Here is a 25,123-nt window from a genome sequence, read left to right as displayed (position 1 = left end):
TGGACACTTGCCATTCCAAGTTTGGCTCTATGTACCCTCCCCTCAAATCTGGGTAGGCTTACAAATACTTGGTAAGTCAGGTACAGTGGAAGTCATCCTAGGTAACTTGGGGTGCTGGATCATGAAAGGCCATGCAGCGTATGGGAAATACAGGTCATACTGATGGTCTCTAATTAATAGGAATTTTATAAATTCCAGGTGATATTTGCAATTTAAAATGTCTCCCTGCTTTCATTCATTTAATGTCAGTCATAAATATTTATTGAACATTTATTGAATCCTCAAATACTTATTGAATTCATAAATGACACTCTGTACATAAAACAGTTATGAAATGGACCCAAAGACAAGCCCTGTCCTCAGGGTGCCCACAGTTCTGTGTTATAGGGGGACATGAAAAACACATGCAGTTGTGGTCTGATGTCATGAATTCTAGGAGAAAGGCATGTGTGGAGATAGGAAGAAGAATTGAAACCAAACAGTGTTTATAAAATGGGGAAATCAGCAAAAATTGCGCAGAGGAGGCAGGAGTGCCTACGGATGAGATTGCGAGCCTCCATTCCGTGGGAGAATTCACTTGAGAGAGCATGGCATCCTAGAGCTCTCGGGGTGGCTCAGTGATGACACATATGGTGAAGAAAGACACTGGTGTGGAGAAAAGAATAGGACAGGAACACAAGCAGGAAGTTTGGGAGAGATGGAATGAGACAGAATCAGATTTGTGGTTTAGAAAACTTGCCTGGCTGTCTGGGTGGAAGGTGACTGGAATCCTGCTGGAGGCAGAGAGATAAAGCAAGATGTTGGTATTGAAGTCCAGGTGCAGAAACGAGGAGGCCTGGAATCCCAGGAAGAAAGTGGTAATGAAGGTGGGGAAATAGGCAACTTCAAGAGTTATTCAGACACAGTGACTTATTGTGAAGGGTGAAAAAGGAGTATACATGAATCCTGACTGGCTAGCCCAGGCCATTAGGTAAATGATGAATACATTAGAGATGTGGAGAATATAAAAGAAAGATAATATTGCCAAGAAATGCATTGTGTTTTTTTTTTACCATATTTAAAATTTTTATTTTAATTCCAGTCTAGTTAACATATAGTGTTGCGTTAGTTTCAGGTGAACAATATAGTGATTTAACAGTTCTATGTATTATGCAGTGTTCAATTTTGTTTTATGTAAGTTAAATTTGAAACCCCTGTAAGACATCTAAGGACATAGAGGCAATTTGAAATACATATTTAGAGCTCACATCATTCTATTGGGAGAGAAGGTTTTGGGGGTCTACCAGATCTCTCTCTCTCCCATCCCATCATTGGTAAGAAAAGGAGAAGAATAATAGTTGATGGAAGCTGGCAAAGAGAAAATCGAATACTAAAATTATGCCAGTTATTTTTTTCTCTTTATATGATATGCATCATGTAAAAATGCATAGTAGCTAGCATCAAATGTGTGATTGGATCTCAGATTCTAGTGACTTTAGATTGCTTCCAAGATTAAAAAAAATTCTACTTCAAGAAAGCAGAGTTAAATGTAGTGTATACTGCACAGTTTTGAACATCCTATGCTCTCTAAAGAATATGGGCATATGTTTCTCTATTTTCATACACATCTTACCTGACTGCTCATATAACAGTACACTATTGTTCTAGAAGAAAGAATTTCATTTCCAGGACTTGGGTTTCATGGTTCTTGAAACGATTATGCTGATTATGTTTCTAAGAACATAAATTATTTGAAAACAACATCTGTGCAAGATGATTGCATAAACAGAAGAGTGTGGTTATTTGGGTATATGTATGTATTTTTGTGTATCTAAAATATTCGGAGTGGCCCTTGAAGAGACAATCAAATAGAATTACTGGATGGGAAAAGACATTGCTTCTTTTAGACTCTTTATCTTGTGATTGCAAGTTTCAAAACAGTAGTCTTCAATTCGTTTTCCTGGTTGAAATGCATTCCTACAAATTAAGATGATTCTTCATTGGGTGCTTCGTAAACTGATTACCTTTTTTCTTCTTTTAAGATTTTATTTATTTATTTGAGAGAGAGAGAAAGAGCACGTGAGCGAGTGGGGTGAGGGGCAGAGGGGGAGGGAGAGGAAGAAAGATAGAGAATCTGAAGCAGATTCCCTGCTGAGTGCCAGCCCGACAGGGGCTGGATCTCACCATCATGAGATCATGACCTGAGCTGAAACCAAGAATCAGACATTTAACCAACTGAGCCATCCAGGCGCCCCCTGATTACTTTTTTGGATTCTATGCAGACCATAATCAGACACTGTAATTTGTATTTGTTTCTGCCACGATTTTTTGCCTTGATGGTTTTGAAGGCCTTTTCATGTTGAGTCTGTTTCTAAGTAATCTAAAACTCTTTAAGACAGTCCAAAGCATTATACAGATTGAGGCATTAGGTCACCAAATTTGCTGTGCAGTTTCAAATCCAAAGATTTCGGTCTCCTAAACTATAAAGAAAGAAGAGCCCGCTTTCTTTTTGTTAATTGAAATTAAAATATGTAAGCTCTTTTACATTTATGAATTAGAAAAGCTGAAAAATCGCATGGAGAAAAATTTCTCTCCATGAGAAAAATCACATGGAGAAATTCCCAGGGCTGAAGTATTACACATACCAGAGTGTATATTCTGTATTTTTTTTAGGAAAAATATTAAATGTGTGCTTATTTTGATAATACACATAAGAACCGAAAGTAAAAATATCAGTCATAGTTAAATGATCTGTAACTATTTATATTTTGATCTGTAACTATTTATATTTTCCAATTGCTTTATTTCTGTCTTTAAACATATAGGAAATCATATTATTATAAGAAAACCCATAGCACAAATGGCTGACTGCTCTTTCATATATAAATATCTCAATTTATATAATAATTATTCCCTTATGAAAAACTTCCCTTATGAAACGTTGAGATTTTTGGATGTTTGGTGGTATAGATAATCCTGTAATAATTGCTCGTAAACCTCTGTTCACATTTCAGAATACTTTCTGATGACGTATGCCCACAGAAGAAATTACTGTCAATGACATAAATATTTTAAAGGCTCTAAATAACAGTTATAAAACTGCTTTCTAGAAATTTTGTTCTGTTTACTTGCCCAACAGCAATGTACATGAATACCTGTTAAGAAGTAATATCCCACAGGTGCTGTAAATGTGTTCACAGATAGAAACAAAAAGCTATTATAATATTGCACCTGATGAAACAGAAGGAGAGATGAGAATAAAATGTCATCCCTAGAAAGAAAGAAAGCAATCATGTGTTTTGTCCATCCCATTAAACAGCAAAAAATGAGAGTAAGGACAGATTGTTGTTTAACTTCACTGTTACCTTGTGTGGTTTTTTTGTTTTTTTGAAGTGTGTTTTTTTGTATATTTTAATAGGCTGTTTATCTTTAATTGTTGAATTTCAGAAGTTATTTATTCATTCTGAATACAAGTCTTTTGACAGATATATTTAGTGCAAATATATCCTCCGTCTATTCTGATCTTTTTATTTTCTTAATGTTTATTTTGACAAGCAGAACTTTAAACATTCTTCTGAATTCCAATTCTATGAGGTAGGCTTATTTCATGTGAGGGCTTTCTGTGCCCTTCTGAAGAAACCTTGCTTATTTCCAAGAAAGGTTGGGAAAATATTTTCCTTTGTTTGATTTTTGGAGATTTATAGTTTTAGCTTTTGTGTCTAAGTATGTAAATAAGCCCAAATTAATTTACGTGGATTGTGTAAAGTACGTGTCAAGGTTCATTTTTAAAATATGTATTTATCCAATTTTTTCCCAGCATTATTTGTTGAGTAGACTTTGCCATAGAATTATCTTAGTGCCTTTGCCCTTCGATTGCACGTAGTTCTATTTCTGGATTCTCTCCTGTTTCATTGATTTATTTCTTCATCCTTATAGCAGTACCACACTCCTTTGATTACTATAGCTTCATAGTAAGTCTTCAAACTGGTAATATGAATCATTCCACTTTGCTGGGCCTATTCCCTGATCCTTTGTTGCTCGGCTGCAAGGCTGCAAGTTGTTCTTGGCTGTACTGAAATGATCACGTAAGTCAATTAGATTAGAGCCACTATCTCATCTCCAGAACTTTTCTAATGTATTTCCCTTGCCTTCAAGTGCTTCTCAGCTGAGAACTCTATCCCTTCATTCTCTGTTCTGGAAATGCGATTTCTTCTTCTCCCCAAGGCCACCCTTGACTAGGCCTAATCACAAATAAAAATGCAGAACCTACCAGGTGAGAACTTCTTCCTTTGAGTTTAACAGAATTGAAAACTGTTTTAAATACTTTCCAACCCCTTGGTATGAGAAGGGATGCACAGTGCTATAGAGCCCTCTTAAGTTATCTTCTAGGCCTCAAAGATACAACAGCAGCAATACCACAGACAGGTAAACAGCTGTCCATGGAAGTCCCATTGGCATTTCAAAATCAATCCAAGATTACTGCACAGCCACAAGAGGAATTACGGTAAATAGCTTTTCAGGATAAAGCTATTATTGTTAGCATAGCCACATTATTTTTGGAACAAGTTAGAATAAAGGTAATTTTTAAAACATTTATTGGAAACACTTATTTTTCATCACTTAGGGTAGTCTAGGCTTAGCCACAAATATCCCCAAGATTTGCTGGAAGGAATCATTTACAGGTAATAATATGGTGGTTTATTAGTGACAGACGTTTAGTCATCTGTTCAATCTAGCATCTATTACTCTTGTGAAAATGTCAAATATTGCCTTTCTGATTGCATGGGCCCTGATAGGAAAATGAAGACATCCCCTGAACTCAGCACACCCACTGCCATTTACTGCCCCGTTGCCCAGCCCTCAACAGCTTCCCTTCATGTCACAGGTGTGGCTTGAAATCTTCTGTCTTTCCACACTATACTCCTCCCCGTGATACTTGTCTCCATCTTCCTCCAAGCCTCATCCCCTTTCTTACTCCTCAAGCCCTTCTCCTACTTACTGTCAGATGGGAATGACAGACAGCCTTGGGTTGGTGGGAGCGAAGAAGAAAACATAACATACTTAGGAACAAATTTAGCAAAGGATATGCAAGAACCTAAAAGTCACGCTGACACTATGAAACTATACAACTTTGCTAAGAGAAATGAAAGAACAGCTAACTAGAGAAAGATAAATTGATAGATTGAAGCATTCAATACCATATGATTTTCCTTCATCCCTAAAAGGTAAATGATACAACTATGTAATAACATACACAACATAAAAATATATAGTATATAATTTAATATATATAAATGTATATGTGTGCATATACATACATTTTTTTAACTAATGCAGGAAAGTTATGTTAATTTGTTGTCCTTAATAACAAGCTTTTCATGTTAGATTGACTTTGCATTCTGTGGCCATCATGGTGAACTGAGCTCTGTGTTTGATTTTAATTCTCAAGGCTGTTTTACTTTTCGTAATGTTTGTAATTGAGTAATTCATATTATTTTACATTTCATTGATCTTATACAGATTAGAAGTAGCTTGAGGAGGTTTTTGGTAAAAAGAAAAAATCTGCCCAAGTTTGAAAATTAACCAAGAGTGGGCTGCCTATTTAAATATGAATATATTTAATATATGATATATAGTTACATATTATAGCATATAACATATGTATGTATACATATATACGTTATGCAACTATATTATATATCATATTTAAATAATATATAATATATATTTATATTTGAATTAGTATAAAAGCTGTCTTAAACTATGCTTTATGTCTTTTATAGTCTTTTTTCTCCTTATTTGGTTATTCAATGGGCATAGATAGCACAAGGAACAACTTTTGTATTAAAGTAATGTGATTAAATTAAGACTGCAAATACATAACACTGAAAATTGGCTGTCGAGAATTTTTGGTCAAGCTCATCAAAAGTTGAGAAATCTTAGTTTGTTTTTGTTAAGGTAATTTATCCAAGGTTTCCCATTCTACTCCTGGCTAGCAAGTTTCACTATGTCTATCAAAGGCCTTTTGGTTACTCAGGGTGGACTTGAGGGTACTAGATTTCCTGACTCTGAAGAACTAACTTCCAGACTCCTTTTGACTCTTGAATTCACAGGCTGCCCTGCAAGTTGGGGGCCATGGGGAAAGGCTACACCAGTGTCGGGAGGTCATGCTGCTCACTTACAAGTCCATCCCCATGCAAGTGGATGGGGAGCCCTGTAGGTTGGCCCCCGCTATGATTCGGATCTCCTTGAGGAATCAAGCCAACATGGTACAGAAGAGCAAGAGGAGAACATCTATGCCTTTACTCAATGAGTGAGTCTGCCCCTTGCCTACCTTTGTGAACACAAAGACCGTGAAGAGAACGCCAAGCATGTGCATGGTCTAGGGGCCTTACCGTGTTGAGAAAGGAACAAGGTCCAAGAGACAGCAGTTCCTTGGTCTCTTTGACATATTTTTCTTCGTGTTTATTACACAGTAACCACATTCTTTTTTTAGAAATAACTACTGTATGGTATACGAGATAGATAACTCTTCTTCATTGACCACTTTGGTATATATTTATTGGGAACAACAGAAAATCGTGAAGAGTGATTCTAGGGTCATAAAATGCATCAAGATAAATATGTTCTGTTTTGTTTTAAGAAGGCTTGCTGTTGGCCTCCTTTTTACCCAGGTCACTTGGAGAGTGTTGGTTTCCCCAGTAGCAGGAGGTTGGCAGAGCTGGATGTTTGGAGCTCGCCTCTCTCCACGTTGCATCTCCTTCTGCGTGTTAGTGAGTTATCACTTTCCTGATGCCCCCATCTTGGGGTCCCAGGGACTCTGGTGCTTCAACTCAGTTTTGTCATTCTGAGTGTCATCCTATTGTCTAGATATAACCCTAAACTCAGTATTCAATACCTAAATATAATGTAACCCTCTTGCGATCCTTTCTTTTCTTAGGTGTTTTGATGAACTGATTTGAGATAAGGAGATAATAACTAGATATTTAGAGTATATATTCATCTCATAGCACCCCTTTATCTAATTTTTTTTAATAGAGTTGTCTATCTAGGGTTGGAGAAGGCTGGGGATTTGGGACCTCTTTTTGAGTATCTTCTATATATAATGCCCATATGCCTAGTCTAACTCAAGGGAGGGCCATTTCTGGGCTCAGCCTTGGGTCATTATTCTGTCACAGTGAGCGACCCTCCAAGGTGCTACTCCTATTTGTGGCCTGTGGTGCATGGTTATTGATATGTCCTGAATGGCTGGCTTCCGGCAGCACATGTGAAGCAGGGCATGCTTTGCCACATATCTATGGAGTCACTGTGACAATCTATGAAGTGCCTAGAATAAACAAGGGACACAGGTGCCATAGCTCACTGCCAGAACCTAACTTCACCTCATTTCTGAGGCGGCATATGATGAGGAATAGCATTAGGGCTCTTAAAGTGTTTGCATTTTGGCATCTGCTTCTAAGTCTGAAGCTGGCGTGAGAGATACTCTCTCCTCTGCTTCCTCCTTTCCCAGAATCTCTCTGGACATCAGAGTCACTCAGCACTTTCCCCAGATCATTATCCAGACTGCTTGTTCAGCTATATGGCTTATTTTGTTCACATTTTGCAGCTAGTGAAACTCCTAGGTCATTCCCAATGGTTTTCTTTTCTCCTTGCCTTTAGCTTCCATTAGGCTGAATAGACAACTGGCAAGTTCATATGACAAAAAGGTAGGATGTCAACAACAGTATATGGTTGACCATATGCTCTCTAGAAATGTTAGCATTAATCCATGAACTGCTGGTCGGGGAGAAAGCTCTGAAATACTAAATGAAAAGCCATTTTGGAGATAGTATGTCAGCAAGGTTGTTAATAGTTAAGAAGGTATAAAACTAAAAGTTCTTAATATCTACAGGCAAAGACCTCCCGTCCTTCTGCCTGGTGGCGCTGTATTTAATAACCTTATCAGACACGAAATTGTTTCCAGGTGCTTAGTTTCAACAGCTCTTGCCCTTGGAACTGAGTAAGAATTTGTATTTGTTCAGCAACTGTATAGTTAAGAATTCATTTGGGCTTTCTTCCCATATAAAAACAAATATAAATAGTTGTTTTCTTTTTGTACTTAGACTACATATGACAGATGACACAACGGCACAGATTTAGCTGCAGAGTGTTCGAGAAGCAGTCTCAAGTCAAAAATAGTTCCTTCCCACCAGGGGGCAGTGGCGTGTCCACCTAAGCCTCCTCTGGCCTCAGGGAACCTCGATAATAACATGCTTTTCAGTACCAAACAGAACACTTGTAAAACTTAACAAAGATATATATTACTACTGATGATGAGTAACTATCAAAACACTGTATTTTGTAGAAAATCAATACAGAGAGCACATTTTCGAAGGAAAACCAAGCACCTACTGATCTTGTCACGTGTGTTCACTAAACCCCAATTGCTCTCCCTGACTACTCTTGTTCGCCATCTGCAGTTCGATTCCTTCTTTCTATTTACTAGCAATTCTTGTTTTGAAATCTGACTTCTACTGGGCTTTCAGGTGGAGTTTCCAGTTTGAGGGCTGCCTGACCATTAAGACCTTTCTACAAGTTTTCTTCAACCTTCAAAGTCCTCTAGGCTTTTCTGTTTCGGCCACGATTGTGCCAAGTGGACTTCTGCAGCCAAGGCAGAGAGATAATTGAAAGATATTTCTTTATTTCCTTCCTTCCTTCCCTGTTTTCTTCTTTCTCTCTCTCATATCCATCCTTGTTTTCTGCAACTGTTACTTCTGTTCCATTTGCCCGTCTTCTTTCAGAAGAGAGAGAACTGGTTTAAAATGCATGGAGAATTCATTTAGAAACCCCTGTGTGTGATGCGGATTGGGGGGCCGGAGTTAACTGCCTAGCAGTTAACTGTGAATAGTTGAGCATCAAGTCCTGTTGTTCCCTAAACAACTGGCTTCGTTTTCCACTTGAGCAATGGTGTTGCTCACGGGTTTACCTTTTTCTGGGAGATCACATCTGTACCCCAGATTTCATCTGTAACTGATAAGAAAATAAATTTCACATCTCTGTCTCCTATCCAGGCATTCCTTCTAAAAGCCAGAGACTCATACGCATCTCTCTCAGCTGACATCTTTACCTGGGTATCCCCTAGCAACCTCCAAGACTGCAGGCCTAAACTGGGCTTGTTAACTATGCTCTCTTTGCTTTCTCTGCTCATCAGCCAGTGAGCCCTCTTCATTCACATTGTCTACATGGAACCATCTACCCATTTACCATGTCCTTGCCATGGAGTCCTCACAGTCACCTGCACTGTTACACACCCCTACACACCCCACATGGCCTCGGAGGCCTACCTTCTATTTACTTCCCATGTCTTTTTGGGGGGGGGGCGTAAAGATAGATTTATTTATTTATTTATTTATTTCAGAAAAGGGAGGGAGAGAATCTTCAAGCAGACTCCTCGCTGAGTGTAGGGCCCGACATGTGGCTTGATCCCATGACCCTGAGATGATGGCCTGAGCTGAACCCAAGAGTCAGACGCTCAACCATCTGAGCCTCCAGGCACCTCTATTTCCCATGTCTTTAACTCACACCATCTACCCCCTCTGCTTGTTCAAAGGCCATCTAAGTCACCTCACCACAGCTTCGCTAAACTATGCTCATGATTCCTTGCTTCTGGTGCCCTTCACACAATGCTTTTTCCAATAAACTAGTTAGATGGATCTTTCTAGAAATGTTAAACTTATCTTCCTTAGCTTTGCAGGCCTTTTGACCATCGCCATCATCGTCCCATTCCCATGCTCCAGAGATCATTGCTCATCTGGAGCAGTGGCCTGCCTCATGCATCCTTGTACTTTTGCACTTCTCTTGCTCTTCTTGCACTGCCTTCCTGCCTGCCTTTTTGTCAGTTAACTCTTGCTCAAGTTCAAGACTCCATTGAAATATCACTTTCCCTAAGAATCCTTTTTTATCTACTTCTAGCCGTTAGATACTCCTGTTAGTGTTCTAGGTTACATTCATCACACCATTTATCAAGAACAATAGTTCTTGGTTTACTTGTCTCTCTTCCTAGCTTAGAGTTTTCCTCTTAGGGGGTCCTCAGTGCCCACCAGTATGTCTGAGACATGATTATGTGTTGAATTTGAGGCTTGCACACAGATCAGATCTATAATCCTGTATCTGTTAACATTGCTCTGAGATTGCATCTAAAATAACATAGATCTAAAATCCATGAATATAAAAGTAATAGAGGTATCTCTTGATAATACTTCATATGAATAAATGGAAGATACATACTTAAGAATTTCAAGATAGGGTTCACATGTATTGGATAGGTGGGAGAATTCCCATGAGATATGGTTAAATAGTATGCCTTCATGATGCCACTAGATCTTCATTTATACAAAAAAATAAAGTTATTTACCAAAAATATTTCTTGGTCTATAATCCGATTTGCTATTACTATATAGAAACTGAAGGGCTAGACCCATTGTATTCAGTAGAGCCCCAACCCCACTGGGACAGGAGCATATCTTATGAATCTATTCAAAATAAGAACTACAATAAATATCATCCCACTAGTTCATATTCATGTACTAGTAACGTGGTACCCAGATAAATTTGATGACGCCATTCAAAAGGCACCTTTGAAAGAGATCAGAAATTTAAAATTTCTCAGGTGGTTAGGGAGATCTTAAGCTAGCTGAAATCCTAAGCTCACTGGTAATTGAGACTACACTGTGAAAGGCAGTCATATTCAGGGGCAAGATTTCTAGTTGGCAAACTTTGAATTGGGCAACTCGACTGATTGGATCCCATCATCCTGGCTTCTCAGAAGTGTTATTGGTTGTAACTGATAGTCCTGTGAGGAAAACAAGGAGTTGATTCATGGGTGACGCTATGTGAGAATTTACATAACCCAGCAGAAAAGAGGGATGGGGGCGCTGTGCCTACTACAGCTACAGCGAAGGTCTTCAAATCCTCTGAGAGAGTGGAGGGAATAATTCTGTAAATGTGACAAGAAACTTTGAATTTAGTTTCTTAAATTTAATGTTTCATCTTTTCTAATAGCTACCAAAGGTTCTTTCCTTTATAAAAGAAGAGAGAAAAGGGCAAAGTCTATGGTTTCCCTCCTCTACCAAGAGTATGAGTGGAATTAGGGCATCACTGTGATCAATTTAGGCTTTCTTGGTATTACCTTCAGAGTCATTAAAGGTTTTGTTGAGCCATGCTTTTCAAGATGGTTGTCTTGACACAAATTTCTTTCGGAACAATGGAATCAAAAGGACTATGTTGAAGGATTAAATTTACCTTGACTCTCCTCAAAGATGAGTTTACTATGCCAGCCTACCCCTCTCTCTATAGAGAGAGAGTGTGTGTGTGTGAATGTGTGTGTGTGTGTGTGTGGTGTGCGCATGCGTGCGCATCCACTCCTTGGATGTCTCAAATGACCTAGAGCAAGAGAGGAACATGAGGATGCCTGCCGCCCGCAGCCCTGCCTGGCGTCTGCGCTCCCGCTGCACCTGTCCACGCCCTGCCCTGCGCTGCGGTCCGTGGCTTGCCTTAGAGCCAGCCGCTTGCCATGTGTCCTGTTGGCTTCATTGCTATCACCGGCTTTTTGGATTACGTCCGTGGCTGGCTGGATTTTCCTTTTCTTTTCATTCACTGTTTGGTGACGCGCTCATTTAATTTCTGTTTAAATTTTGTGTGTCTCTCTTTCTCTCTCCTGGCTTGTGCCCTGTCTGTCCACGCTGTTGTGCTGACTGTCTTCGCTGCTCATTCCCTGCTGCCTCTAGTATCCATCAGGTGCCAGCTGCCGACCTGCGGAGAGTATCTGCTCCCCCTGGCTCCTTCACCACGTGAGTACAAAGCCCGTCCGTTTCAACATTTTGTCTAGCAACCCCCTGTCCTGCTCAGGGTTAGACTCCTTGCCTCCTTTTCCCTCACAGGTCTGCTTCTCAGACAAGGACCCGCCAACCTGAGTTGCCTTCTTTGCCCCTCTGTGATTTGAGATGGAGCTGTCCAGTTCTTTGTGTTCTATTTGTCTCAATCCTCTAAGGGTTCAGGTGTAGATTTTTGATGTGTTACTTTAGGGCCCACAATTGCATGCAGTTGTATAAAATTCCAGACTAAGCATTGGTTTTTATGGAAAGTTTGAAAGAGCCGTAGACCATTCCGCTATCCGTAACTCAGGGGTGATGTTGAAGGAGTGTGCCTGCTGCCCTTGACTTGCGAGTGGACTCCTTAAATTATGTGTGGAGTTTTGAGTGCATGCACATGCATCTGGGCATTATTTGGGTGGAGAATCCATGGTTGTAATAAAAAATGAATGACCAAAAACAGTCTCTGAGTTAGCAAAAACACACTTCATCCATAGTTAATAATTTGTACTTAACGTATTTTACGCTTTTATTTTTTCTGGTGAAAAAAAATTTTTTTTTAGCACTTTGGGACTTCTTTTACATGAAAAAGTTGTTGCCTCTGTCTTACCCTTTCTTCCTCTTACAGATACTTAGCTTTTGTGCTGGCCCAGGTACTGGTCCAGGTGCTTTACACTCCCCCAACAGCCCTACCGCACGTGTAGTATTATCTCCATCCGTGGTCTTGTGGGGAACCTGATGCACAAAGTGGTTCATTAACTTGCTCAAGGTCACACAGCTAACAAGTGGTAGACTGGGATGCACACGCAGATGGCTTGGCTTCCAAGTTCACACCTTTAACAATTTACAGTTGGCCACCTTTCATCTATGAGGAACCTATGTATTTCTTAAGCCCTCATTGAATCATTGGCTTTTCAAGGAATTCTTTGTTGATTCTTGTTGTATTAGTTATGTTCTCACTGGAGTTCACTATTGATATACTTATTATAGTTCTCAAGGTTTAATGGGTTGGTGTTAATTACATGAGCTTTATATGTGGGTGTGTAGGTGTTGTGGGTGTGTGCGCATTTGTGTGTGTGTGGTGCGCTAGACTTAAGCTACTTGAAATCATTGACCATATCTTCTTGGGAATTTTTGTGTCCCCAGCCCCTCTCACAGATCTTAACACAAAGAGTTCTGAAACCAAACAGAGTCGTTGGTTAGCAGAATGAATGAATGAAAGAATACATGTCTAATTGAATTATACAGTGTCTATCATTGAGGAATATGCCAAAATGATTCCTAAAGTTCAATCATATAATCCTACCTTCAGGCCTAGTCTTATAGATATGCATTTATTCATTCATTTTTCAAAAACATTACTTTGTACTTGCTCTGTGTCCACCGTTTTGTGCTCGGAATCTAGAGGTGAGCACAACAGAAAGCTGCCTTCATGGAACTTAAAATTGAGTGGGCAGAAAATCAACAGGAAAATAACATTTAATTTTCAATTTGGAGGTTATTCTGGGGTATATCCTACATTCTACAAAGGGCCTCTTCAATAAATTGGAGTCCAAGGAATGGCTTTCAGTGATTTTCAGAGGCTGTACTCAGAGAGTTCAAAGAATCGAGACTATCAACGATAGAGATGCATGTGGAATTTGTCCCATTTCTATCACAGTTTTAGTTGTATAATTTAAACAAGGCTCTTTTTAATTGGTTCCAGGTGTGCATACGATGGTAAGGTAGACTATCACTATTGTGATAAGGTGTAATAGGCAGAACAGCTAGCTGTGGCCACTTTAAAACTTGAATGTTGATCTAAGATATTTTATATCTATATATGATATATTAAAAATTACATATTTTAGATTTTATATTTACATATCTCTGAAATATTTATTTAATAAAACTTAGAGTACTTTATTTTAATTTTTAATTTTTTAATTTTTAATTTATTTTTTAAAGATTTTATTTATGTGGCAGAGAGAGATAGAGCACAAACCAGAGGAGAGGCAGAGGGAAAGGGAGAAGCAGGCTCCCGGCTGAGCAGGGCGCCTGATATGGGACTCGATCCCAGGACCCTGGGATCATGACGTGAACCAAAGACTATTTAAAAAAAAACGAACAAACAGATAAGAAAACATTGTCAACGGGGCACCCAGGTGGCTCAGTCGTTGAGCGTCTGCCTTCTGCTCAGGGCGTGGTCCCGGGGTCCTGGGATCAAGCCCTACATCTCACCACCCCCCCACCCCCCGTGGGAGCCTGCTTCTTCCTCTCCCACTTCCCCTGCTTGTGTTCCCTCTCTCAATGGCTGCCTTTCTCTCTGTCGAATGAATAGATAAAATCTTAAAAAAGAAAACACTGTCAAGGAGCCTGGAGAAAAACCCAGAAACAAGCAGGGTGTTTACATATTATGGCAGTGGTTGACAGTTTTGACCCACTCTCGTGCTGCTATTTGCCATTTTCAGCAATGTTTAATAACCACATCAGTGTTGCTTTGGTCCTCATGAAAGTCAGGACCCCAGTATCTTGGACTAAGCTTGTTTAATTAATTAATTATTATTTTTTTTTTTTTGACTCTCGGTCAGCTGTCTCTGCTCAGAAAAACTCTTCTATAGATGACCTCTTCTGGGGAAAAGCCTCTCTTTCTACTGTTCCTGTGGTAAATGTAGGTTTCCAAAAGCAACCTGCACGGTCTTTCTTTCTCTCTAGCGTTCTAAAAACTTTTTTTTGTTTTGTTTTGTTTTGTTTTTGATTGGGAGCGGGTCATGGTTGTAGCAGTGTAATGCATGGGTTATTAGGAATTGCAACATGCTGCTAATGTCTGTGCACATGGGGAAGTTCATCTTTATACAAAGAATCCTGAAATTTTATTTTTGGTCATATATGACCACATACGAATCCTGAGTCTTATTCAGAAGTATTTAGTGCTTTATCCAATCGAACAAGACAAAACAAATAGACTATTTCACCACAAGTCTTGTGAATGTAGCTTAATGAATTATTGGATCAGTATTTCAATTTATAAAATCTTTATAATTAAGTGACTTCATAGTAAAGTCCTCACCGAAGGGCACATATGCACACTGAATTTTATGAATTCATGAATATTATAAATTTTATGAATTCATGAATACTGATGCTAAATGTTCCAACTACCAGCTCCTGTTCAGCTAATGCCAAAAATAACACAAAGGTATATAATTGTAAAACACCTTTCTAGAACTTTTATCCTTCACTGACTGCTTATTAAATTCCATTGTGTGCCTGTTTTCCACTAAAATGAAATAACATAAACCATTTATACCTAATTTAGTCGATTTTTCACCTTTTAAAAAATACTGAGTGCCTTCTTAAGTACCAGGGGTTCTGTGGGATACTGGAGATTTAGAGATTATAAAGCTAAGGTTTCTGTCCTAGAGAAATGGACATGCCAGGGATTGACCTGTTTTGTTGCTTACAATACAATTACAATGCCATGTGATAAGCATCCAAGCACAGATTCTGATTGTATTTCCATGCAAATGACTGAGTATTTATTACATTTGTTTTAATTTTTTTAGTATTTAAAATTAACGTACAATAATTGACTTTTTGGTATACAGTTGGGAGTTTTAAGATGGGTATAGATTCATAGAACCAGCACCCTAATCAGGACACAGAACCGTTCTACCACACCAGAAAGCTGCCTGTTCCCTGCACCTCCCATCCCAAACTCTGGCAACCACCAATCACTATAGTTTTGTATTTCTGAGATTGCCACATAAATGGAAACATACAATATGTAGCCCTTCGCAACTGACTTCTTTCAACAAACATCTTTGAGATTTATCAAAGTTGTGACATAAATCAATCACATGTTCCTTTTTATTGCTGAGTAGTATTCTATTGTGTGGATCCTTTCATTTATTTACCCATTTACTTGTTGAAGGACATCTGGGTCATTTTCAGTTTTAGGCGGTTAGGAATAGAGCTGCTATCAACATTGATGAACAAGTTTTGTGTAAATATAAATTTTCATTTCTCTAGGTTAAACACCTAGGAAGGGAATTCCTGGGTGGTAAGGGTATGGTTGAACTTCATAAGAAATTGACAAACTATTTTCTAGAGTGCAAATTTTGCATTTCTACCAGCAGTGTATGAGAGAGAGTTCCAGTTGCTCCACATCCCTGCCAGCCCTTGGTATTGGCAACACTTTAAAATTTTCATCAGTTAATCATTGTAATGAGCGTCTTTTCATTATTTGCCACCTTTTATATCCTACTTGATGAAGCATCTGCTCAAGTCTTTTGCCTGTTTTTAAATTGGGCTGTTTGTTTTTTTCCTGTTGAGTTTTGAGAATTTGTCATATATTCTGGATCCAAGTCTTTTGTTAGAGATGTGTTTTGCCAGTGTTTTCCTCGAGTATATCTCTTGTCTTCTCATTTTCTTTACAAAGTGCAAATTATCAAATTTTTCTCTATATGTGTTTTTGGTGTTATATTCAAGAACTCTTGGTTTGGTCCCAGGTCATAAATATTTTTTCCTTTGCTTTCTTCTAGCAGTTATTGAGTTTTACATTTTGCTTTCAGTTCTATCATTTGAGTTAATTTTTGTATAAGATGTAACGTTTAGGTTAGTGTTTTGTTTTGTTTGCGTATAGATGTTCGATAGTTCCAGCACTATTTGTTAAAACGACTATTTTTTTCCATTGAATTGCCTTTACATCTTTATCAAAAATCAATTGGATGTAAATATGGGGGTTTATGGCTATATATGGATGGATAGATATCAATTTCTGCAGTCTCTATTCTTTTCCATTGATCTATGTATTTTTGTCTTTGTCAATGCCGTGATCTTTTGGTTATTGTAATTTTATGTTAAATCTTAAAATCTAGTTGCTATTTTTTCACTTTATTCTTTATTTTAAAAATTGTGTTGGCTACTCAAGTTCCTTTACCTTTCCATATAATTTTAAAATAAGCTTGCCTATATCTCCAAAAATCCTACTAGAACTTTGGAATTCTGTTGAATCTGTAGATCAACTTGGGGAATGTAGACATCTTTACTACGACAAGACTTCCAATCCATGAATACTGCATTGTCTCTCCATTTATTTGTTTTGTGCATCATTGTTTTGTAGTTTTCAACATACAGATCTTGCACATATTTTGTTAGATATGTGCCTGTGTTAGATATGTGTTGGTTTTCAATTTTGGTTGCTGGCGTATAAAACTACAATGGATTTTCATGTGTTGACCTTGTATCCTGGGGCCTTACTGAAGTCACTTTTTAGTTCTAGGAGTTTGGTGGCATCCTTGGGATTTTCTACATAGTCACACTCGTCATCTGTGAATAGGAGTGGTTTTCTTTCTTCCCAGTCCATATTCCTTTTATTTTTTTATTTTGCCTTATTGCAATAGCTAGGATTTCTAGTATGATGCTGATTAAAAGTGGTTACAGTGGATGTCCTTGCTTTGCTTCTAATATTAGGGGGAAATCATTCCATTTTTTAACCATGGATATGATTGTTAGTTGTAGATTTATTTATTAAAATACTTTATTAGGGTGTCTGGGAAGGATTAGGGAGAACTGGTGTTATTTGTCCTCTACATGTTAGAATTTGCCAAGAAATTATCTGGGGCTCAAGGTTTCTTTTTTTTCCTTTTTAACTATAAAGTCAATCCTTTAGGAGTTAGGACTCCTCAGGTTATCTATTTCATTGTAGGTGAGTCTCAGTAGGGTTTTGCTTTTTGTTTTTTGTGTTTTTTTAGTTTTTTGAAGTTTTTGAGGAGTTGCCCATTTTATTCTAGTCGTTAATATATGTAGAATTATTGGTAGAATTTCTTATCTTTTTAATGTCCTTGGGGTCTGCATTGATAGTTTGCTTTTATTCCTGTTATTAGTAATTTGTATCTTCTCTGTCATTCTTAATAAAGGCTTATCCATTTTATTAATTTTTTTTTGAAAAATCAGCTTTTGTTTTTGTTGATTTTTCACAGTTGTCTTTCTGTTTGCTATTTCATTGATTTATGTCCTTATGTTGTCCTGTTTATGTCTGCATGCTTTGGGCTTATTTGGTCCCCCCAACCCACCCCAGTTCTTTAAAGGAGCAGCTTAATTATTTAAGTAGGCAACTGACTCAGTTGAGTTCAGGCCACAAGTTCTGACTTACCTTCTGAGAGTTGTAGCTACCATGTTAATTCTATTCTCAAAGTCTTTGCAGTGCTATTCGTATCTCTGTTTGGTGTGTATGTACCACCCAGTTACCAGTATGGGATCTGAGTTGTACTATCCTGTAGTTTAGTTCCTAAAGTCTACTGTACAGATGCTTAGGGCCAGATTCACCCATTTGCAGCCTAAAGATGAACCTGAGAGTGCACGAACATCTTTATGGAGCTGTTTTCCTGAGCTCCTCCTTCTCCGTTGTCATCCCAGTCCTTTGCTGTTTGCTAGGGCTCACCTTTTTGGTCTTTCAGCGTGAAATCTAAGGTTTTAATTACCTTGCCCTACTGTGTATTTCCTGCAACTGTGTGCATGTCCAGGACCAAGCAATGATATGACAGAAAGAGGGGGGATAAAAGCAATGTTGGTCTATCCCATCCTCTTGAGATCACTGCTCCTTTTATCAGAAAGGAAGGCTCTCTTCCATTACAGTCGTAAGCCCCTGAAGGCCTTTATCAGTGAAGCTTCGGGGAATGCTGGGGTGTAAGAAATGGTAAGGGAAAGATAGACCTGAATTTTTCTGAGCATTCAGAGTCTGTTTTTTTTTCCCTTAAGCCAGACCTCAAGAGCTCTCTGAGGGCTTTCTCTACCTGCATTTGGTGTTTATTTCAGGCTTTGTGCTGTCTGGAGTCTACAGCAGGGTTTATTGGAGGGAAAAAGAAGGGAGAGCTCACCACCATTTGATAGTATTTTATATCCTGATCTTCTTCTCTAATCTGCTACTATCATTTACTTTTCAGAGTTCTCAAATAGCTGCTTTATGAATCCTGTCCAGATTTTATAACTGCATTCACTGTGGGGAGAAAGAATGGTGTGTGCTTACTTACCTCACCCACAACCAGAACTTCTCTACTGCCTTTTAAAAGCAGGGAGCTATGATACTGTATCCCCATCTCTCCCACTGCAGTTTAGTACCATAGCTAAACTCAGCAAAACAAATCTGCAGAGAAACCACTGTATTTTGAACTACAATCAACATACGTTAAATGTAATATGCCATCTTTCCCAACAGTTACAATTTAAACATAAACAAGATATTTCCCACTGCTGAGTTGTGTGGATTTGCTTGTTACCTTGGGGAAGGCAGAGTTGGACACAGATGCATGAAAAAACCATAAATTGTCATGTTTGACTACAAACTGAATATGATTCAGCACTCTAAAATTGGTTTCAATAAATGAAGTCTTCATGGTAAAGGATGAAAGAAAATTGATTTTTGTTCTAAGAAGAGAGGGAGTTTTAGTAAGAGAAAGTGAAATATTTTTGATATGTCTTTTTTTTTTTATGGTTCCGTTTTGGGTTGAGTTTAAGAATTTTATTGTTGAGAAACTACCAGAATCTTCAGTCTTCATGATTGAAGAAAACATAAACTGGTCATAGGTAGTTAAACATCTGCGTGCTGGCCAGCAAAGTAAACTAGCTGATCTTTGGAAGTGCTTTCTAAAAACGCTGTAATTCTATTCTCCAACTAGTCACATCACATTTTTTGTTTTAACATTTTTACGAATTTGTTGAATGTGCTGTAAAGTGTCTGTTTATTTCGTTTATTTAATATTGGCCGTTTAGTTAGAAAGTAAGACTTGATGTGCTTTGTTCAGACCCCTTCTCTTTTCCTTTGTTCTTTATCTATAACTTCTACTTTACTACAAGCTACACTCTCTGGGAGTAGCAAAAACGTTGCCAAAGTGGAAATTTACATGTATGGCTCTGTAAACTATGAGGGTTACGTGTAAACTAGCCAAGAAGATCCATCACACATACGTTGCCTGAGAATGAGTAAAGCCGATGGTAGCTAACACACAAGCCCTCTTGAGAATGTCAGGATGAAAAGCACTCCTGTCAGACCACTCGAGCCTCCAGAAGAGAGCTTCATGTCTGGGACAGAAATCTGTCCAGGTTCTGATTTACAGATTACAGTTTTTAGGTGATAGTTTCTAGACCCCAAAATCAATTGCAAGGATACCAAAAGTGCCTAAGCACTCAAGAAATTATGAATATATGTGTTGTTAAGACTCGTTGTTACCGTATCCCAGAGTGATTATCTTTGTGTGACGGGATTGTGGAAAATGTTTTCTAGGTTTTTTGTATTTTCTGATTGATTTTAGTGAACATGTATTACTTCTGTAAAGGCAGAATATTAAAAGTTTGTATTTTAAAAAGGACAGGAGAGAATGGCTACATTCATAGAACAGGGGAAAAAATGCCATTTGCTGAATCACAGAGTCAGATAGGGAAGCATCAGAGTTGGCCTCAGGCTTGCTGGACTGCAAAACTTTGTTCACTGAAGCCCTGAGCAGAGGAAACTGCTAATCCATTTTCTTTTCTCTTACTCCCAACTGTCACATGTTCTGAGTTATCTTCCTAGTGATTTCGCTTTCCACTGTCCAGTTTCTTGACCTTTAGTAATGTCAAAATGTCATGCTTTCCTCCCTTCTTATGGAATCCTCTCTCCTGGTTGCATAAGACAGATATACCAAACTGAGAATTCCAAGGAAAAGTAAGCAGGAACTGCTTAAGCTTCACCCCCTACCACTTTTCAAACTTGAGTCCAGGCTGCAGCTTGGATGATGACGGTTTTCTTCCCTATGCTCTGCAACCAAGAGCTAGGGCCTTAAAGAAAAGGGGCATCAGGAACAGCCTTAGGTCTCTCACTAGGGTGTCTTCCTCCTTATTCTGTAGCGCCCCCATGGTAACATGCTGCTGTTTTGAGGATCTAGGGGGGCCCTGCTTTCATTTGTATGACACTGACCAGGTGTTAACCTCTTTGCATTTTATTAAAAAAGAAATGCAGCTGTTCCCCCTGGATTTCTGTTGACTCTGAAGTTCTGTTATGCTAAAATTCAGGGCATGACCCTAGACAATATGAAAATCTACCCCAAAGGGATCTAAGACTTGAAGTAGGCAAGACATACCATTGGACATGACAGGGTCATCCTTTATCTTTCGGACTGAGCAGGGAGCCCAGGCCCTGTACTGCTTTGGTACATTTAATTGATGTTTCTTCTTGCTCTCTGCAAGAACCCAAGTGGATTTTTTTTTATTTAGCCAGAAAGATAGTATGTGTCTGCTATTAGCTAATCAGCACCTTGACTTGTGATCAAATTTAATATCTCGATAACTGTTTGTGGTAATGATTGTCATTATTCCCATTCCATAGATGGCAAGACTGAGAGTAAGAAATATTAGGAAACTTAACTAAGAGTATATGCTAGAAGGTGATAAAGTTAACACCCAAGGCTTTCTGCTTTGGAGATGGCATTTAAAACCCTAAACGCCACTGCTGTTCTAAACTTTGATCATTTTCCTGTGTGTGTGTTTATTTTCATGAATATGATTTCTATATTTTATTTGGCCACACTAGGTTAACTTCTTATATTTTAAAGAAAACTTGAAAATAATAACTTAGAATTCAGTTCTGAGTGTTTCAAATGTGTGACTCTTCAGTATTACAGGTTTGCAGTTCGAGTGTTATTATAAGAAAAATGTCAGGACGACAAACCCCAGTTAAAAATATGTTCTAGTCCAGTTAAAGCACTGGGAGAGTCTTTTAAAATGGTCCGTAATGGTGTTTGGTCTGCGAACGTGGCTCCACAGGACGGGTCATGCCCACAGTGACGGTGGACGGATGGAAACTGTGCGCTTCTCTTAGCAAAGGTAAACACAGATGGCAGCCTCTGGTACGGTTATGTAAGGCATAATACATTTAGGACTCCCTCCACACTTAAAATTATATCTCGTTGCTTTTAAAATTTATTTTTGGAGCTGAATTATTCATGTCTGCGTAGGTGTAGAAACAGTCTTACACTTACGAGTCAGCACTTCTCGTAAAATAAAAGGTCACTTCAGAATTGAAGGGAATATTTACTCAGGTGTTGTTGGCTTGAGGTGCGGGGCCTGTGGAGGTGAAGGCACCAGTCAGTTTCAGGGGCATGGGGAGAGTGTGCGGGAAGGTTCAGGTACCGTGTGCACTGCAGGCCCATTGGGCAGGACAAAGGAGGAAGAAAATTTATGAATTTTTGAATTTATGAAAATGTATGAATTTCTTTTATCAAAATAAATTTTAAGAAATCAAAATAAAAAATGACTTTAGAAGTAACATTAGTTCAACAAACACAACACTATATATATATACACACATATATATATATTAGATTATGTTATATACCTTGACTTTTAAAAGAAATAGAAGTTAGATCTGAATATTTTAAACAGTAACATCAAGCCAGCAGAGATTTCCAAGCAAGGTAGGAATTTTGGAAAGTAAAAAATGAGATGCCTCTCGTTCTTCTATTTATGTGATCTTTTTAGGATCAGTAGTTGTAGGACTAAAATAAAATGTATTTGTTCTAGTGATTCTCTTGAGTAGATATCTGTGTGGTTTGCTTGGGCTCCCGTTACAGGTATCACAGACTGAGTGGTTTAAACAACAGAAACTTACTTCCACACAGTCTGGAGACTGGGGGCCTGAAATCAAGGTGCTGGCAGGGTTGGTTTTCCCTGAGGCCTCTCTCCTTGGCTTACAGCTGGTGGTTGTCTTCTGGTGGTCTTCCTCCAGTGTGTGTGTGTCTGTCCTAATCTCTTTTTATAAGGACACCAGGCAGATTGGATTAGGGTCCACCCATATGACTTCATTTTAACTTCATTCCTCCTTAAAGACCCTGTCTTCAAGTACAGTCACATTCTGAGGTACTGGGGTTAGGAGTTCAGCATATGAATTTTTGGGGGAGAGAGGGACACAACCCAGCCCATAACCATATCATACTAAATAAATTTGACTGAATTTTAGTTTTCTTTTCCTGTCACCAACTGTGTGAAGACTGAACTTTGTGTATATGACTTGTATATATGGTTTAATTCTTTAAAATCTTTCTATTAAAAGGTACAAGAAAGGCTAAAGAGTATTGCTCTTTTATTTATAGCAGATTGTTGGTATTAACTATATGGGTGCAATAAAGTTGTTGTTGACCTCTCTGGACCCAAATCCAATTTCTGTAAAATGAGGTGGTCAAATAACATAAACTTTAAATTTTCGTTCATATATGAATTTCTGAAGTATTACTGTAATAAAAGCAACTATAGAAATACAGGCCATACATGGAAAAGGAAGGGAGTAGTTTTGCTAGTGTTTGTGAACAAAAGATTTATTTACAAATGGACTCTCCAAGTAGGGAAAAAAACCCTAAATACTTCTGGAAAGTAGTTATATTTATATCTTAGATAAACCGCAATCTGCAGTGTTATTAATGGATTTAGTGCATTTAGGAAGCAAGAGAAACATTTCAGTTTTTATTCCAGTATTACAATCATAACATATCAACAACAAAGAAGCCTAGACATTTCTTTGGAGCATTCCAAGAGTGTGTTTATTTTGGATTGTTTTGCTGAGGTAGTAATAAAATGCAATGCACGTTTCATTTGTAGATTTTTAATTTAATTATACCAATGTGATTTAGCTTCCCAATCTGTCATAATGCCCTGAAACACTTATAGGAAATGAAAAGGAAGTACATTGTTAAAGGCAGAAAGAGAAAATCCTTGTTGATGCTACACTTAATTAGTCCCCAGAACTCATCACATTTTGTCAGAAAATGAAATTCTAAAAATGAATTCAGCAAGTTCCAAAGTTGTAGCTAAGATATTTGACTGAAATGAAAGTGGTGTTGGAAGGATTATAAATGGAACAAAAAGGCCAAAGTTTTCAGCTTTATATTATAGAGAACTGTAATGATTTTCTTTGTCTTCACCATGTAGACTTTCCTGCTGTCAAGAGAGGTGATTTATGTGCTCTAATTGGGACATAAATCTTTTGGTCTGATGATATTTTGTTGCTCAGGCAAAGTAAAACAATTAAATGTTTCCTTGATGAGAGGGTCTTGGCTTATGAAATGTTAAAGTTCTCTCTTCATTAGAGGCTTGCTCTGTAATGTGGTAAGTGCAAAGACAGAGGGAAATGTACAAGCAAATGTACGAGCAAAAGGACCCTGAATTATTTTCATATTCTATCATGACATTCTCAGCAGACACCATTCTTTTCTTTCTCTCTTCCATTATTTTCCTTTTAGTTTTGGTAACTAGTTAATATTTCAACTAATTTGTGTTTGCTCTTCATTATCCAAGGAATTTATTAGTCTAGCATTAAAGGTATATCTTAAGGAGGTTTTTTTTTTCTCAAGTTTACTATCAAGTTTCACAGTTATTTTTATTGATTAGTAGTTGTAAGGATGAATTATATGATTTTTACAAGTCTTGTTCTAACAAGGTGTCTTTGTTCTGTCCATCTTTGACACCAACAAGAAGAATGATTTTTAAAAAATTCCCTTGGTCATTTTATTAGGGATTAGAGAATGGTGAGGACAGTTTCTGCCTAACTGGCTAAATTTACTGACTTGGACAGGGGAGTCAGGTTTGGGGACTCTGATTTGCTTGTGGATCTCTAACAAGGAAGCACAAGGCAGCAGGAGCACATCTGTGCTATGAGTGGGGGGAACGTAGCTTTCCCCCAGGGATTGGTGAATGAATAGGAAAGAAGTGGTGTCCTCTTCCTCGCGGGGACCGGATGCAGTACCACTGAGTATTCCAGACCTTGGCAACCCATTGTCAACCTGGAGGGGAACATGAGTCAGAAGGCAACACCATAAAATGCTAATTACCTAATACGAAAAATGGTTTTGTGAATTTTCTTAAATATCCAGATTTTAAGAAACTATCTGTGTCCTTCCATAAAATGTTTTATATAGAAAGCTGAAACCATTTAAGGAAGTGCTTCTTACGTAATGCCATTTATTGTGAGGCCAATACTTACTTTTTTATTTTCTTGATATAAACCAAATATGGGATCCTGTTCTTACCGAGCATGTTTCCTAGGGAGGCAGAACTACTTCCTTCGCTCCGTAGTTTTCAGTAGGAGCACATCTGGTAATTCACGTGTTCAATCCTTTCTCAAATTAAGTCAGGTTACGTCTCTCCACCTTAATAAGATGGCCATGTTTATTTTTCATGCCATTATTGCCTTATGCATTTTTGGCTTCTGCTTTGTTGGTTATTTTTACTTAAAAAAATCTCAATTTTAATTTTTTCCTATAGGATCAGAGGCGAAATAAGTGTTAAAT

The 25,123-nt window shown here is 38.1% G+C and overlaps 1 protein-coding gene across 1 annotated transcript in view; it reads left to right on the top strand.

Moving 5' to 3' along the window:
* Positions 1-25,123, top strand: part of DGKI (diacylglycerol kinase iota) — a 402,958-nt gene that overhangs the window by 263,979 nt on the left and 113,856 nt on the right. The window contains exon 20 of the mRNA XM_034647002.1: positions 6,093-6,292. Within this exon, the coding sequence (XP_034502893.1) occupies positions 6,093-6,292 (200 nt within the window). The remainder of the gene's footprint in view (positions 1-6,092; positions 6,293-25,123) is intronic.

Source organism: Ailuropoda melanoleuca, chromosome 1, assembly GCF_002007445.2.
Source record: "Ailuropoda melanoleuca isolate Jingjing chromosome 1, ASM200744v2, whole genome shotgun sequence".
In the NCBI taxonomy this organism is placed as follows: domain Eukaryota; kingdom Metazoa; phylum Chordata; class Mammalia; order Carnivora; family Ursidae; genus Ailuropoda; species Ailuropoda melanoleuca.
This window is presented reverse-complemented; position numbering and strand designations above follow the sequence as displayed.